Below are 17,537 nucleotides of genomic sequence, written 5' to 3' on the forward strand. Positions count from 1 at the left end.
AGCCCCCCCAGCAGGGCTCAGACCCCAGAGCCTCCCCAGAGCCCCCCCAGAGCCCCCCCCCCAGAGCCCTCCCAGCTGGGATCAGACCCCAGAGCCCCCCCAGAGCCCCCCCAGAGCCCCCCCCAGAGCCTCCCCAGCTGGGATCAGACCCCAGAGCCCCCCCAGCAGGGCTCTGCAGCCCCCACAGTGACACCCCTGTGGCACAGCTGCCCCAGGGCTGCTGGAAACTGCTGGGGTGCTCTGGATGGCTGGGGAGAGCTGTGAGCCCAGAGCAGTGGGGGCTGGCACCCCTAAAGCTCAGGCAGGGCTGGCACTGCAGCAGGGCTGCCCCCACAGCACACAGAAATACAAACACCTGTGCCAGGGCTCCTCCCTTCCCAATCAAACCCCTCCCAGCAGGCACATTCGTTTCTTTCAGGCCTCCCTTCTGGAGCAGAACAAGACATCTTTATCTTACTATTTTTAAAAGTGAATTTTCCTTGGGAAAGCAGAGCTTCACCACTCTCAGAAGTAAGGGTTTTCTCTCCAGAATTGCCATTAAGTAATGCACACTCATTTAATTAAAGGCTCTCTGTAATTTGACAAGGATCTCTAGAAATAATTTCTCCCTCTTTGAGAGGTTTTCTGATGAGATGTAATTGAGAGACTGACCTTCACTGGGGTGGGGGAGCTCACAGAGCCCTGCTCAGGGAAAGGGCTGGAGGGATCTGAAACAGGCAGTGTCCTCCTGAATAACCCTGGAGCCCCAAAGCATTTTTTTCAGAAGGAATTTCAAACCTTGCCTTTATCCAGCCTGGTCCCTGCCATGGCCCCATGGAGTGAGGGGAATAGGAAGGAGCTGCTGCCAGAGAGAGTTTGAAGCTCCTATTTTTAATTAATGACATCAAACATGTGCTGCACATTTCAATGGGGTTTGAGAGACGTGCACATGGTAAATGATTCCTTGTTAACTAATTATGAAATGCAAAGTCATTGCCAATTTCCCATTGCCAGACAATGCTGCAGCTGCTTTCACACCACACAATAGGCTCAGGCTCTAAGAGATTCTTCAAAGGCAATAAGTGATGAGAGGAAAATGGGGCCCTTTTTGTGGTGGCAATTGAGGATCCCCACTGTTTTGAACAGAGAACTTACTCAGAGACTGAAAGATTGTATTCCTGCTGCAATACCTGAAGGTGCTGCCTCAGGATCATTGAAGACACAGAGGTGGTTTCTCTCTTTTCTCACATTTCTGTTTCCTGCTCACTCAGCCCCTGCTCAGCCTCTGCCCTTCCCTCCCACTCACAGGGAGCAGGAGCTGACCCCAGCTCAGAGCCAGCCTCCCTTCAGAACCCACAGTCCTGGCAGAGAACACCTTTGTTTACACCTGGAGGATGAATTAACCTCAGCTGGAACTGCCACAGCAAACAAGCAAGGGTCACTGTGCTCCTGTGCTGGCACAGCTCTGCAGTGGAGTGCAGAAATGCAGGGACAGGGTGGCTGAGCAGGGACAGGGTGGCTGAGCAGGGACAGGGGCCAGGGCTGGCACATCCCGAGTCCATGGCACGGCCCAGCCCTGGGCACGGCAGGGGTGCCACAGAAATGGGAGTGACACCAACCCAGCAAACACCCTGTCCCCCTCCAGTGTCCCTCTAAGAGCTCTCCTCTCAGCTGCTTTTCAATTAGCCACCAGTAATTAACATCACCCAGCCTCAGCAGAGTGCTCTCAATGGTCTCACCCAGCTTTAATTTGGGGGAGCCCAGCCAGGCTGCTGGCTCGGGTGGCACCAAGCCCAAGGTCACACTGGGCCAGGGCAGCTCTGAGCACCCAGGACACACAGAGGGGTGAGGGGCAGCCAGGTGGGCACACACAGAGGGGTGAGGGGCAGCCAGGTGGGCACACACAGGGGTGAGGGGCAGGGGCAGCCAGGTGGGCACACACAGAGGGGTGAGGGGCAGCCAGGTGGGCACACACAGGGGTGAGGGGCAGGGGCAGCCAGGCACTGCCCTGGGAGAGCCTCAGTGCCAGAGGGAGCAGCAGACAGGGACAAGCTTCAAACATTAAGGGATCAGAAGCTCCAAGAGAGAACCAGGCTCCCCCACAGAAGGAGCAGGTACCACTTTGCTGTTGCCCCTGTCTCTCCCCCATTCAGGTCCCAGCACACCTGAGGCTGCAGGGGTGCCACCAGGACACCCCAGATGTGGGGAGCACAGGTCCAGCGTGGGGGCACAGCAGAGCCCAGAGCTCCCACAGCAGCTGGGGGTCCCTGCACACACACAGGGGTCACCTGCACCTCACCACCTGTGACACCTCGACACTGCCACAGAGAGGACTCTGTGACCCAAGGGGACACTCAGAACAAGGACAAGCCAACATGGCCCGAGCAAGAGCATCACTGCTGGGCTGTGCTGGGAGCAAACTCGGTGTGCTCAGAGCCAGCCCAGCAATTCAGAGGTGCCCCCATCCTGATGGACCCTGGAAGCACCTGCAGAAGGGATTCAGGCATGTAGGGCATCGCTGCCATCAGCTCCACTGAGCCAGCACCCAAGCGCTGGGTACAGCCCTACTTTGCTGCATTTGCATCCTGCCGAGACACAAAGGACCTGCAAACAGCGAGTGGGGCGTCACTGAGAGCTTAAAAACAGCCCCGGGGAATGGAGCTGCTACCTGGCTCACACGTGGGCACTCTGGGGCTGTGGTTTTTAACTTGTGCACGCTGGTGAATGCACACTCCCCATCACAACCCCCCCATGGCTTGGAGCTGCCCAGGGAGGGCTGGATCCCATCCCTGGCGCGTCCCAGCAGTTCCTGGAGGTGGCACTGGGTGCTCTGGGCTGGGCACAGGGTGGGGATGGGGTACAGGGTGGACTCAGTGATCCTGCAGGGCTTGTCCAGCCTCAGGGGTTCTGTGGTTGTGTGAGATTGCTGTTCCAAAAGGCAGGAGTCCTTCCTGTGCCCACACTGGGCGCTGAGCACGGTGCACTGTCTGTGTGTGCCCTGCACTTGGAGTTCATTCAGACATTCCCAGTTTCCCCACGACAGCCCTGTCAACACAGCCCTGACGAGCCGAAAACAAACTCTGGATTTCCCTCTCGGGAGCAGCCACGGGTGGGGTGTGCAGCTCCCGGCTGCTATTTCAGGCACACGCTCCTATCTTTGTCCCAGAGGCTGGTGAGCAGCAGACAGGCTCCCAAAATACCTCTGGCTGGGAGCAGGGATGTGCTGCTCCTGCTCTGCCCAGGGCTGGGGCTCAGCTGGGGAGGGGGCACAGGGGCTCAGGAGGGAGCCCCCTGCCCCAGGAGGCAGAGCACAGCCCAGCCCCAGCACAGAGGGGCTCTGGGGGCTCTGGGACCATCTCTGTCCCCACATGCAGGTCTGGTCCTGCCACACACTGAGCTGGGCAGGCATTCCCACAGTTCTGGCAATGGAAAAGGCTCTTTTTGGCCAAGAAGGAAAAACGAGGAGCGAGACAGTGAATGAGAGGGCATCACTGACACGTGCTGGCAGTGACAGTAAATCTGGGAAGGGAAAATTAACCACAAGGGAGTGGTGAATACCTGAAGATATTTTGCTTGACCCCAGGCAGGAGCAGTGACCCCCTTTGGTGCTCCTGGAGCCATCACCAAGCCTGTTCTCTCTTTTGGAGGTGTCAGGAGAGATGCACTCCATGGTCAGACCCCAGGGATGCACCTGAGCGTGGCAGGACTGGCTGAGCCAGCTGCACCTGCAGGACAGGTGCCCATGACCACTCAGGGTTCACCCCAACCCCACAGCAAGGGAGCAACCCAAATTCACAGCAGATGTCAAACAGAATTATTCACCACACTCAGATTCTCTGGGGAAAGCAGACATCCCACATCTGTGATAAGGAATTCTCTGGAGCACAGCAGTGTGCAGCTCTCTCTGGAAGGGAAGCACATCTCCTGACAGGATCAGCCCCAGAGAGGGGAGCCTGGAGCAGAGCACTGCCCTCCCTGCAGCTGTGCTGGGCACTGTGGGTGCAGGGGCAGAGCTGGCCCTTGGGGACCCCCTGCTCACCCTGCCCAGCACCTGGGGCACTGCTGCCCAGCACGTCCTGGGGTGTGCCAGCTGAGCACCCTCAGCACCAGCACTGACCCTGAGGACCAACACTGACCCCTGGGCATAAGCACTGACCCCTGGGGACCAACACTGACCCCTGGGCACCAGCACTGACCCCTGGGTACCCCCAGCACCAGCACTGACCCTGGGCACCAACACTGACCCCTGGGGACCAACACTGACCCTTGGGCACCCCCAGCACCAACACTGACCCTGGGCACCAACACTGACCCCTGGGGACCAACACTGACCCCTGGGCACCAACACTGACCCCTGGGCATCAGCACTGACCCCTGGGGACCAACACTGACCCTGGGCACCAGCACTGACCCCTGGGCACCAACACTGACCCCTGGGAACCAACACTGACCCCTGGGCACCAGCACTGACCCCTGGGTACCCCCAGCACCAGCACTGACCCCTGGGCACCAGCACTGACCCTGGGCACCAACACTGACCCCTGGGCACCAGCACTGACCCCTGGGCACCAACACTGACCCCTGGGCACCAGCACTGACCCCTGGGCACCAACACTGACCCTGGGCACCAGGACCACCCCCTGGGCACCCCCCAGAGCAGCCCCAGGGAATAACCCCCGTGCAGCTCAGCAAGCTCAAGGGAAAAGCCCCAGTGAGCACAGAGAGCAGCAGGAGAGGCAGGGGTGCTTTGGGGATGCCAAGCTAAGAGCAGGGAAAACCCAACCCAAAGCCAGAAGAACCAACTGAGATGATTTCCCAAGCAGTGCTGAGGGGCAACAGAGACTGAACTGTTTGTTGATGTTACTCAGCCTTTTGATAAACAGAAGCAATTTGCTCTAGTTAAAAGAAACCTGCTATTTTTTTAATAAATTCACAGATTGATCTTTACATCAGAAAGCCATGTAGAGAAACACACAACAGGCTGAAACTGTTCATTAATCAGTCCCTAAGTTTGCCTCGCTGCAGCTGTGCTTGTTTTGACACCTGCTTGTGATGCTCCTGCTGTGGCATTGCTGTGGAACGGAGCCCGGGGGAGCAGAGCAGCAGCCACTGCCACAGCCCTGCCCTGGCCTGGCCCCACACGGCCCCAGAGTGGGCACAGAGCCCCTGGGCTGGCCCTGCTCTGGGGGCACTGCCAGGGCAGCCTGGCACTGGTGCTCAGCTGCAGCAGCAGCACACGGCCCGTGGCTCTGGGGCTGAGCAGCTGATGGAGAGCAGGGCCAGGCAGGCACAGCACAGTGCCACCAACAGCACCCTGAGCTCAGCCCCTGTGCCCCCAGTGCCCCCAGAGCTGCTGCGGGGCTGCCTGTGCCCACCACTGGCACCCTGAGTGACCCAGGCTCGGGGCACTGCCCACACTGGGCACCCCTGAGTGACCCAGGCTCAGGGCACTGCCCACACTGGGCACTGCCCACACTGGGCACCCTGAGTGACCTAGGCTCAGGGCACTGTCCACACTGGGCACTGCCCACACTGGGCACCCTGAGTGACCCAGACTCAGGACACTGCCCACACTGGGCACTGCCCACACTGGGCACCCTGAGTGACCTAGGCTCAGGGCACTGTCCACACTGGGCACTGCCCACACTGGGCACCCTGAGTGACCCAGGCTCAGGGCACTGCCCACACTGGGCACTGCCCACACTGGGCACCCCTGAGTGACCCAGACTCAGGGCACTGTCCACACTGGGCACTGCCCACACTGGGCACCCCTGAGTGACCCAGACTCAGGGCACTGTCCACACTGGGCACTGCCCACACTGGGCACCCCTGAGTGACCCAGACTCAGGACACTGCCCACACTGGGCACCCCTGAGTGACCCAGACTCAGGGCACTGCCCACACTGGGCACCCCCAAGCCACTGCCCACCGCCAGCCCCCCATTCCTGCCCACACCTCCCACTGCAGCAGCTGCTCCCTGAGCAGCTCCCTGAGCAGCTCCTGCCTGCACCTTGGGGCTCAGAGCCCTGTGCTGGGCTCACAGCAACAGAACCCACAGCAGCTCTGCCAAATCCTTGCTGCTGGGGACACAGGGGACACAGGGGACACAGGGTGTGGAAGGACACACAGGTGCCAGGTCAGGCTCAGCAGGCACTGAGCACCAAGCCCTGGGCACTGCCAGGGCCACTGGCCAGCCCAGCCCAGCCCTGGGCACTGCCCAGCCCACCTGAACAGGCTCCCAGCCCTCAAGCCCCCACAGCTCTGTCAGGAGTGGGGATGTTCCCCCTGTGCTGCAGCCCCTGCCAGGCCCCTCTGTGCTGGAATAGCCCCTCACCCAGCTCACAGCTCAGAGCCAATCTAGCACCAGGCTGGAATGTGCAATCCTGGGGCTGTTTGCATGAATTATTCATGTGCTTGCCATGCTCTAAAGGCACTGAGCCTTTCGAGTGCAAATTATCTGGGAGCGAGCCCTGGGCCTGTTGTGTGTGCAGCACAAAGCAGCTTTTGCAGCAGTGCAAACACGGTGGGATCATTGTGATCATTTTCTGTTCCCTGCAGCTGTCCTGGGGTGGGAGGCAGGCACAGAGGGCAGTGCTGCAGGCAGCTGTGTGTCCATCTGTGCCAGCGGGCAGTGCCACCCGTGCCACAGGCTGTGCCCAGTCCTGCTGCAGGGACACTGCCCTGAGTGTGCACAGCAGCCCCAGGGGACAGCCTGACCCCAAAACCTGCCCAGCCTCACCCCAAAACCTGCCCAGCCTCACCCCAAAACCTGCCCACCCTGACCCCAAAACCTGCCCACCCTGACCCCAAAACATCCCCCAGCCTGACCCCAAAACCTGCCCAGCCTCACAGAGACCCCAGAGGGGTCCCTGAGCCAGCCCCAGCCCGGCTCCCTGGCACTGCAGGCACCAGAAGTGAGCACAGCCCTTTTTAGGGGCAGCGTGTGCTCCTGCTGCCCCTGCTCACCCTGCTGCTGCCAGGGCCCTGCTCCTGCACCCCAAACACCCCAACACCTTATTCTCCACCTCAGCTTCTTCCCCATTTTGCCAAGTTTCCCTGTTCCTTTGCTTTTCCCCCACCCTGGATATCTGAAATACTCGTATGATGGCCTTTTGTGCCACCATGATCCCTCCTGGATTGATTTGGGAAAAGCAATGATGATCAGCAGACAAAATCATTGATAGAATATGTGATATCAAACAGAGTGAGGGAGGTTGTTCCTCAAAGGACCTGTGTTTGTCTCACACCTCTTAAACCCTCTCGTGTAATTAAAAAAAAGGGAATGCTGATTTCTGTTTTGTGATCAACAGTTTTGCAGTTCCCACTCAAAAATGCCAGCCTGTGATCCATCACACCCTGGTGCCCACAGAGCGTGGGAAGCCAAGCCCTGACCAGGGCTCAGCACTGCTGTGCTGGGCAGGGCATTCCCACAGCAAATAAAGAATATTTCCCAGCAAACACAGGCTCTCCCAGCCCTGGAGAGCCCTGGGCACACACCAGCTCCAGCCTCAGCACCCCCAGAGCCCCAGCAGCTGTTTCCCACCTCAGCACCCCAGTTTGACATGGTGGGGGCACCAGGCTGCAAACACAGCAGCACTTTCCATTTCTGGGCAGGTTTTCCCTGTCAGGTGCTGCTGGCTGATATTCCAGCAGCACTCAGGAGGAGCAGCACAGCCAGCTCAGCTCTGTCCAGGTGACACCAGCTCCTTGTGCTGGTCCCAGCACAGCCAGCTCAGCTCTGTCCAGGGCTCCAGCTCCTTGTGCTGGTCCCAGCATGGCCAGCTCAGCTCTGTCCAGGGCTCCAGCTCCTTGTGCTGGTCCCAGCATGGCCAGCTCAGCTCTGTCCAGGTGACACCAGCTCCTTGTGCTGGTCCCAGCATGGCCAGCTCAGCTCAGTCCAGGTGACACCAGCTCCTTGTGCTGGTCCCAGCACAGCCAGCTCAGCTCTGTCCAGGTGACACCAGCTCCTTGTGCTGGTCCCAGCACAGCCAGCTCAGCTCTGTCCAGGGCTCCAGCTCCTTGTGCTGGTCCCAGCATGGCCAGCTCAGCTCTGTCCAGGGCTCCAGCTCCTTGTGCTGGTCCCAGCCCAGCCAGCTCAGCTCTGTCCAGGGCTCCAGCTCCTTGTGCTGGTCCCAGCCCAGCCAGCTCAGCTCTGTCCAGGTGACACCAGCTCCTTGTGCTGGTCCCAGCATGGCCAGCTCAGCTCTGTCCAGGTGACACCAGCTCCTTGTGCTGGTCCCAGCACAGCAGTGCCAGCCCAGCCAGCCCTGGGTCACTGTGCCAGCCCTGGGGACACAGCCAGGGAGGGGACACACCCCAGCCCTGTGCCCCTGCATGTCCTCCCCAAATCACAGGAAGCCATTCCAAGTCAGTCATGAGGACTGTGGCTCACAGAATGCACCAAGTATTAATCTGATTTAATATTTCACTTCAATGGTGAAAGTCACTTGCAGTGACTTTTCCTTGATTGCCCTTGTCCCCCCCTATCTGTCACACGTCCCTCAAGCTGCTGTTGTGTTTGTTTGTGTTTTGTTACTGCCCTGAGGACTCATTTCACCCCCATCTCCTCTGCTCAGATCTCCCACAGACACACGAGCCCCTGCAGAATGAGAGGCTTCTCTTAGACTGGAGCCAGCACTGCTGGGAAGGGACAGAGCAGGGTGCAGGGGGGCAGAGGGACAGAGGGACAGAGGGACAGAGGGACAGAAAGGCAGAGGGGCAGAGGGACAGGGCAGGGTGCAGGGGGGCAGAGGGACAGAGGGACAGGGCAGGTGCAGAGGGGCAGGGGGACAGGGCAGGTGCAGAGGGGCAGGGCAGGGGCAGAGGGGCAGCACAGCCCTCACCAGCTCAGAACCCCAGTGCTGCACTGGGACCACCCTCCTCCATCCCCTGGAGTGCTGAATTTTAGCATCACACCACACTCTGCAAAGGTTCCCAGCCAGGGCTGTGTCCTGGTGGGGGTGAGGGGCAGGGGCTGTGCTGGGAGCTGGGGATGCAGAGCCCCTGCAGGGAGTGGATCCCTGGGCAAAGCTCAGGCAGAGCCCCCCAGAGCTGGGGCAGCTGGAGCAAAGCCCCTCTGACAAAGCTGAGCACAGCTTTGCTGACACCTCCTGCAGTTCCACTCCCTCCTCCCCCTGCCTGCTTACTTAGCTACCACTGATAGCACAGAGAGGCTTTTCTCCCCTGTGTTTAAATACCAGGGAAGGCATCTGTGCTCCCAACCCACAGCCATGGCAGTCAGGCTGTGGGAAAAGTCCCCCCTGCAGCCTGACAGGGAACACATCTGTATCTGATGTGATATCACAAGAGTGCTATTTGGGATTTTACAGCTGCCTTACTGGGCACTGGAGCACAGATTCCCAATAAAAGGGACACAATTCTGCCCAGGGTTACCTGAGCTTGCTCCCCACGGGGAACAGACACCCACAGACACTCACCTGGCCTGGACTAACCCAAGCACACCTTTCTCACAGCCAGGCTGCTTCACTGGGACAGCTGTAGAGCTGGAAACTCCTGTTTAAACTTGATTTTGATACAAGTAGGATAAACACAGGCACCTGCACCCGACCCCCTCACAAAACACCAGCTGCATTCTGGCAGAGTCACACAAGGGATGGGGGAAAAGGGACTGAGACCAAATACTAACCGTGATGGAAGTCACTGGGCTGCACCACCAAAACCTTGTGCATCAGCAGAAACACTAATTCAGCATCAGGACAGGGCCAGGACCCCTGGACCACTCCCCTCGTGTCGGGCTCAGCACAGCAAAAGGCAGCAGATGGCTTCACAGATTCTCGTGTGTATTTACACACAGGATTTTTAGTAAAACCACTTTGATTCAGGAGAAACCGCATCCAAAATGCACTCTTGAAATTCCCCTTCAGCCATAATTGCACAGAGGGATAAATCATGCTGTGGTTTCCCCTCTCTCCTGTCCCACAGCTGTGGGCAGTGCTAATGGCACTAAGTGTGCCCTGGATTTCCTCCTGCTCAGCCCCAGTGCCCAAACCCAACAACTCTGCAAAGCCTCTGACAGATATCTGCCTTGAAACATTCCCATTGGCTCCACAGTGACAGCTTTTCCTCACTTGGGATAAAAAATAAATTTAAAAAATTCTATTAAAAAAAAGGAGAGAGATGTCAATAAAACTTGCTTGGCTGTTTCCCAGAATGACAGCATCGTTCCTGCCCAAGTGACAAACAAGCCTCACGATTTCTGTGCCTCCTCTCACTCTCCAGCTCCCTGCCAGGAGGGGACACTGGGGGGATTTGGGATCTGGGAACAGGGACAGGAGCAGAGGGAACAGCTCAGGCTGGGCAGGGCAGGTCAGGGTGGATTTTGGGAATCATTTCCCCATGGAAAGGGAGCTCAGGGGTTGGGGCTGCCCAGGCAGGGTTGGATCCCCATCCCTGGAGTGTCCCAGGAATTCCTGGAGGTGGCACAGGGTGCTCTGGACAGGGTGGGGATGGAGCACAGGGTGACCTCGATGATCTTGGAGGGTTTTTCCACCCCAAACGATTCTGTGGGACCCCAGAGCCTTGCACAGAGATGTGTCCCACCAGCAGACAGGCAGTGACCACCCCCGTGGGGGTGGAGAGCAAATCCACTCCTGGAGTGAGGAGTTTTTAAAAGCTCCTTGCAGGGGGAAATAGCAAACCCTGAGAAGCCCCTGCAGACAAGGTGTGTTTTTCCTGGTGGAAAACAGCCCCTGGTGGCAATGCAGAGCCCAGGACAATCCACGGCAGCTCCCTGAGCCCCCACAACTCTGAGTGCCCCACCCTGCAGCCCTTCTGCTCTTTTGCCCTGTTTTCTTTTTCCTATACTTTCCCTCTCACTTTTTTTCCTCCTTCCCCTCCATGCATTAACTTTCTCTGCTCATGCACAGGGTACAATGCACCTCACCAAAACTCTAAAAGGCATCTCTGGGCAGCACCTCCAGCTGGACAGGCTGGAGCTCCCTCCCAGCTGATGGATGTGCAGCTTGCCAGGTTTTCTGTGGGACTGGAACCAGCTGCAGCAGCAGCTCCAGACAAACCCATCTCCCCACACCAGGGCTCCCTGGAAGCACACACGAACTCACAGGCACTGTCCTTTCACACTCAGCTTGCCTATCACTATTACTACTATTATTATCATTTATTTATTTGATATTTCCAATTCTGAAATGCTGGAAAAGTGGGGAGGGTTGAGAGGAGGCCCTTAGGACACGCTCTGGAGTCACAGACCCAGAGAGCTCAACCAGCAAGGGCAGCAGCCAGAGGAGGGCTGTGACCACCAGCTCCTGCACTACCAGGGCAGGTCCTGGGCAGCTGGGGCTGGGCAGCTGCAGGCTGAGGCATTTCTTCAGAGGGGTGAGCACTGGGTAACCCTCTGCAGCCAGTCTGACACCAAGGGAGAGCAAACAATCACTGCCCACCCCCAGGACATCTCCACGTGCTGCTCAGCCACAGCCCTGGGACAGGAACCAGGGGCTCAGTGAGACCCCACACCAGTCCCCAGGAATCAGGGATGAAGTCTGTAAGGTCTGCAATGACTTGGAGTCAGATTTATGTGAGGGAAAAATACAGCTGTGTTACTACTGACTACAATAAACATCACCCTTCTATTTACATGCACCCTGACAAAATGAACAGGGGTTATCTGCTGGATTTCAGCATCAGCCTCATCCTTGCACAGACACCCATCACAAGGCAAAATTTCACGTACCAAACTGTCTTTTCCCGTTTTATTTTTAATCAATTTCTCATTAAATTGTTGTCACTAGTCACTCTTCCACATTATGTCACACACAAACCCAAGTACCAACTGGCTCCTTTATCTAAGGAAGTTATTGGGATGTCTGAAGAGATCACCATAGCAACCGTGCCATGACAGTAAATATGAGTTCACTGGAACAACACTGTAATTGCTCTGAGCACTCTCTAACAAGGAATTATGGAAAAGCAGGAGATATCAAGGAAGCAGCGTGCCAATAACTGGGACACAGTGAAAGCACTGCTGGAGAGTAGCTGCAGAGGGGTCCCAGGCTGGGGTCAGCAGCCACTCAGCTGCAGAGATCACTCGCCCTGCCTGGCTGCACACAGGCTCAGGGCACAATTAAAAGCCTCTCAGAAGGAAATTTTGCTTTCAGAACGAAATTGCAGCAAAGCCTCCGATTTAAGTGCCTTCACTCGGCTTGCTCAGCGTGAATTGCTGATAAAAACGTGTTGGAGAAATCAATCAGCTCTTGTGCCAGGGAAAGTTTGCCTGGTTTAACCCCAGAGCAGCACAGCCAGGGTGGTCCCCTCCCCCGGGGAGCTGCAGCAGACCCTGACTGCACACGCTGCACTCGGACCCCAGCTGGCACATCGGACCCCAGCTTTGCCCAGCGCACGATTCCAGCCCCTCACGCTGGGATTTGCTGTGTGTGTGCTGGGCTGGTGCCACAGGGCCAGCACAGCAGCGCTCGGGGCTGCCCGTGCCCGGCGGCTCCCCCGACTCTTCCCCACCCGCAGGCAAAGTTTCCTTCCTTCGCTCCTCGGAAATCTCACCCTGCACCCGAGATTCCTAATGCAGAGCTGGTTATTTCACTGTGTACTTCTGAATAAAAAAAAAAATAAATAAAACAAACTCCAACTAGTATTTTGGGGAAAGCCCCAAAGCAGCGTTCTGCACGGCCAGCAGCGCTCGGGCGCACTCGGCCCTTCCTGGGTACCAGCGGCGCTGTCCGAGCACAGACCGAAACTTTGCTGCTGGAATGTCCCCTCGCCGCCCCTTCCCAGGCCGCCTTGTCCCAACCGGGGCTGGCCGGGGTCAGAGTCCCTGCGTCCTGCGGGGACAGCTCAGCGCCGGGCAGGGACAGCTCGGCACCGGGGACAGGCACTGCGGGGCTGGACACCCCGGGCTGGGCAGGGCAGGGCAGGGCAGGGCAGGGCAGGGCAGGGCAAAGTGCCCCGAGCTGGACACCCCGGGCTGGGCAGGGCAGGGCATGCCGAACAGGGCAGAGTGCCCCAAGCTGGACACCCCGGGCTGGGCAGGGCAGGGCAGGGCAGGGCAAAGTGCCCCGAGCTGGACACCCCGGGCTGGGCAGGGCAGGGCAAGGCAGGGCAGGGCAAGGCAGGGCAGGGCAGGGCAAAGTGCCCCGAGCTGGACACCCCGGGCTGGGCAGGGCATCCCGGGCAGGGCTGGGCAGGGCAGGGCATCCCGGGCAGGGCAGGGCGCGCACCCCGGAGCATCCCGGCGCGCACTCACCGTCCTCCCGCTCGTCGAACACGGGTCTCTTGGAGGAGGAGGCGCTCGCTCCCATCCTCTTCTTCCACTTGCTCCAGTGAAACATCGGGGCAGGCGGCTGGCATGCCCTGCGGCCTCTGCCCGGCCCCGCCGCCGCCCTCAGCCGCCCCGCGCCCCGGCACCGGGCCCGGCCCCGGCCCCGCCCGCCCGCATGGCAGCGCCGGTACCGCACCGCCCCGCCGGTACCGCACCGCCCCGCCGGTACCGCACCGCCCGGCCGGTACCGCACAGCACAGCCGGTACCGCACCGCCCCGCCGGTACCGCACAGCACCGCCGGTACCGCACAGCACAGCCGGTACCGCACCGCCCCGCCGGTACCGCACCGCCCCGCCGGTACCGCACAGCACAGCCGGTACCGCACAGCCGGTACCGAACGGCCCCGCCGGTACCGAACGGCCGCCTCCGCCCGCTGCCCGCGGGCACAGCGCGGGCACAGAGGGAGAGCGGGGCCGGGATGCGGGATGCGGGCAGCGGGGCGGAGCGGGATCGGGAGGAGGGGTTGGGCCGGTGGGATGTGGGCAGTGGGGTGGAGCGGGGCCGGGGGCGGAGGATGCGGGCACTGGGGTGGAGCGGAGCGGGGCCGGGAGGTGGGGCTGGCCCGGGGGATACGGGCGGGGTGAGCTGAGCGGGACCGGGGAGCGGAGGTGGGGCGGAGGATGCGGACGGTGGGATGCGGACGGTGGGATGCGGGCGGTGGGATGCGGGCGGGGGGATGCGGCGGTGGGGTGGAGCGGAGCGGGGCCGGGAGCCGGGGCGGGCCCGGGAGGGCCGGGATTCACCTCCCGGCTCCGCCCGCATCGCCGGGCGCGGGGCCGGGGCCGGGCCGAGGGCGGCGCTCCGGGCGGGGCCGTGGGCGCGGTGCCGGCCCCGCACTCACCCCTGTCCCGCCCTGTCCCCCTGCCCGCTCTCCTCCTATCCCCCTGTCCCTGTTGTCCCCGCTATCCCCCTGTCCCCCTATCCCCCTGGCCCCGTCCCCGGCCCGGCGCTGTCCCCCTGCCCGCACACACCCGACATCAGCAGCTCTGTTTGCGCTGCCCGCAGCCTGTCCCGGCTCCCGGCGGTGCCCGTGCCAGGCACACCGCTCAGCTCGCCTCGCTCCCTGGGGCTCACTGCCCGTGTCCGAGGCCACCAGAGCCGCTGCCCCTTGTCCTGTCACTCCAGGCTCTTGTAAACATCCCTCTCCATCCCTCTTGCAGGCCCCTCCAAGCCTCCGGAGCGCCGCGATAAGGTCCCACAAGGTTTTAGTTTCCATGCGGGCCAATCCCAGCTCTCTCAGCCTTTCCTCATAGGACAGGCTCAAAACCCATCCCTCAAACCATCCCCAAGCCTCCTCTGGGTTTGCTCTGACAGGCCGGTGTGCCGCGCCCCAGGGCTGGGGCAGCTCTGCAGGTGGGGTCTCACCTGAGCGGGGCGGGATCCCCCGTCCCCTGATGAATTAGGGCAGGTCCTGGGCATGGCCAGCTCTCACCCCCAGCACCCAGCTCCTCTCGGGGCTGCTCTCACCCAGCACCCAGCTCCTTCTCCCGGGGCTGCTCTCACCCAGCACCCAGCTCCTTCTCCCGGGGCTGCTCATCCCCCAGCACTCAGCTCCTTCTCCGGGCTGCTCTCACCCCCAGCACCCAGCTCCTCTCGGGGCTGCTCATCCCCCAGCACCCAGCTCCTTCTCCCGGGGCTGCTCATCCCCCAGCACTCAGCTCCTTCTCCGGGCTGCTCTCACCCCCAGCACCCAGCTCCTCTCGGGGCTGCTCATCCCCCAGCACCCAGCTCCTTCTCCCGGGGCTGCTCATCCCCCAGCACTCAGCTCCTTCTCCCGGGGCTGCTCTCACCCCCAGCACTCAGCTCCTTCTCCCGGGGCTGCTCATCCCCAGCCCACACTGGTACCAGCAGTGGCCCCAGTCTGGGCACAGCACCAGCACACGGCCTTGCTGAACTCGTGAGAATGTTGAGCTGGAACAGGCTCGTGACTTGGGTGTTCGTGGCTTGCTGAACTGGAATGTCTTGTGGCCGATGAAAACCTCTCTCAGGAACAACTCAGCAGAAGCACATCAGAAATGCCATGGCAGGGACAGCCCTGGAGCCGGCAGACCACAGCTGTGCCAGCAGCAGCACCTGCACGGTTCCTGAGAGGCTGTTGGCCAGGTTTGCACTCGAAATTGAGGCTGTGCTCTCTCCCGTGGTGTGCAATGGATCCGTCAGTCACTGTGCTCCTCACACAGCTCTGAGAGGAGGCACTCATTATTTCAAAGAGCCTGAAGTTGTAAAAGGATTACAATGGAAGGGTGTCATTCAAGAACAGTTTTCCAAAGGCAAAGAATAGTTCTCAAAGGATGTTTATTTGAAAAGTCAGGAAGAATTTGCTCTCAAATGAAAAGAACACTTTTATACGAGACAGTAATTTTAGCTTTGTTTAGGTATAGGTTTGTGTTTAAATACTCTGTGAATCTTTGTGCTATCAGCTTCCCTCCTTCCTTTGTCCTGCCTTTACATTCTGTAGGAAAGGGATGAAAGATGCCATCAAACAGCTTCAGTCAGTTGTCATTTCTTTCTCATTCTCCATTAATATTTGGATAATGAAATCCAGAGCACAGAGTCAGAGTCTTTTCCCAATAAATTTTCAAGATGTAGTATAGGAAAAGGACTGGGACATAAAGATGGTTTTGTCCTCATGCCAGAGAGGGTTTTCATTCCACCCCATCTCCTAATTCCTTTCCTTGTGCAGAGACAGACAGTGCAACACAGGGTTTGTCCAATCTGTTCTTCATTGAGCAGGTAGTAAATGCTTTTACCTTCCTAAACAGGAGTTGAATAGAAGACAAATAAAAGGTATTGTAAATTTTTTGTTTGTTTTTTTGTTTGTTTGTGGGCTTTTTTAGTGCTCCATTATTGTAGCAGAATTATATTCATTTTAATTGTATTTATTTTCTACTTCAAGAACTTGGAAAGTGGCTCCTTTTCTGTTCATTGGGCACTCGTGTCTGGCACCAATTTTAAACCCAGTGAGGAATGTGCAGTGAAAGGTGTTGATCCCCCAGCAGCAGCTGCATGTCAGAGTCCCAGCACAGGGCACCCACCCCAGTGACAGCTGCAGTCATCATTAATGCCAGTCCTGCAGCAGGGAAAAAGGAAAATCCAAACCCTGCTCCACAGTGGTCCAGGGTAGGAAAGGGAAATGGAGAGAAAATTCTGCCTTCTTCCATATCCCTGTCTCCAGGGAAACAGAGAACCACTTTGTGTTTGAAATGAGGGAGTTGAAATAAAAGCTGACTTTCACAGTAATTTATTCCTCAAACATCCTTGGCCGTAGCTCTGACTGCACCTCTGAGGGGCAAATGTGCAGTTTGGGTGGCCAAAGGGGTCACAGGGAACAGGCTGTCCTTGGAAGCACTGCGAGTCCATTGCTCCTTCTTTCCAGATTTTCCTCTTTGTTTTCCAGTCCTGTTTTGTGGTTTCTCTGTTCTGAAGGCACAATGAGGCATTTTACCAGTGGAAGTCCTGGGGATGCTCTGAGTGTCTGTCTGTCCTGGCATGCAGCACGTTGCATGGTTTGCTTGGATCACAGAGACACAGAGGCTGCGAGAAGGTTCTGCTCCTCCTGGGAAAGCAGGAGAGAAACGTGGGGAGAGGAGGAGAAAACCACAGGGAAAGCAGGAGAAAAGTGTAGGGAAATCAAAATTGTGGGGGGGGCACTGGGCAATGGGCAGGGGGCAGTGGGCAATGTGCATTGGGCAATGGGCAGAGTGTGGCCCCTGGCCAGCAGAGTGGCCACTGAAGGTGTCCCCTGGCCAGCAGAGTGTGACCCCTGGCCAGCAGAGTGGCCACTGAAGGTGTGTGTCCCCTGGCCAGCAGAGTGTGACCCCTGGCCAGCAGAGTGGCCACTGAAGGTGTGTGTCCCCTGGCCAGCAGTGTGACCCCTGGCCAGCAGAGTGGCCACTGAAGGTGTCCCCTGGCCAGCAGTGTGACCCCTGGCCAGCAGAGTGGCCACTGAAGGTGTCCCCTGGCCAGCAGAGTGTGACCCCTGGCCAGCAGAGTGGCCACTGGAGGTGTCCCCTGGCCAGCAGAGTGTGTCCCCTGGCCAGCAGAGTGTGTCCCCTGGCCCACCTGCAGCCCTGCTGAGCCCGGGCTGCCCCGCAGGGCTGAGCCTGGCCAGGGCACAGCCTGCACCAGGCTCTGGGGCAGTTTGGGTTTTCCCAGCAGGTGCAATTGTCTCTTTTGCCCCAGTTTCCCCTGACTGCAGCACTGACACCGTCTCCAGCCTCCCAGGACTGTGTGTGCCCAGCCAAGCTCCCT

At 59.0% G+C, this 17,537-nt stretch overlaps 1 protein-coding gene across 1 annotated transcript in view; it reads right to left on the minus strand.

The window, feature by feature from the left end:
- Positions 1-13,418, minus strand: part of STK32C (serine/threonine kinase 32C) — a 52,313-nt gene extending 38,895 nt beyond the window's left edge. The window contains exon 1 of the mRNA XM_079311948.1: positions 13,211-13,418. Within this exon, the coding sequence (XP_079168074.1) occupies positions 13,211-13,295 (85 nt within the window). The 5' untranslated portion in view covers positions 13,296-13,418. The remainder of the gene's footprint in view (positions 1-13,210) is intronic.
- Between the last annotated feature and the right edge of the window lie 4,119 nt (positions 13,419-17,537).

Source organism: Erithacus rubecula, assembly GCF_903797595.1.
Source record: "Erithacus rubecula genome assembly, chromosome: 9".
Taxonomy (NCBI): Eukaryota; Metazoa; Chordata; class Aves; order Passeriformes; family Muscicapidae; genus Erithacus; species Erithacus rubecula.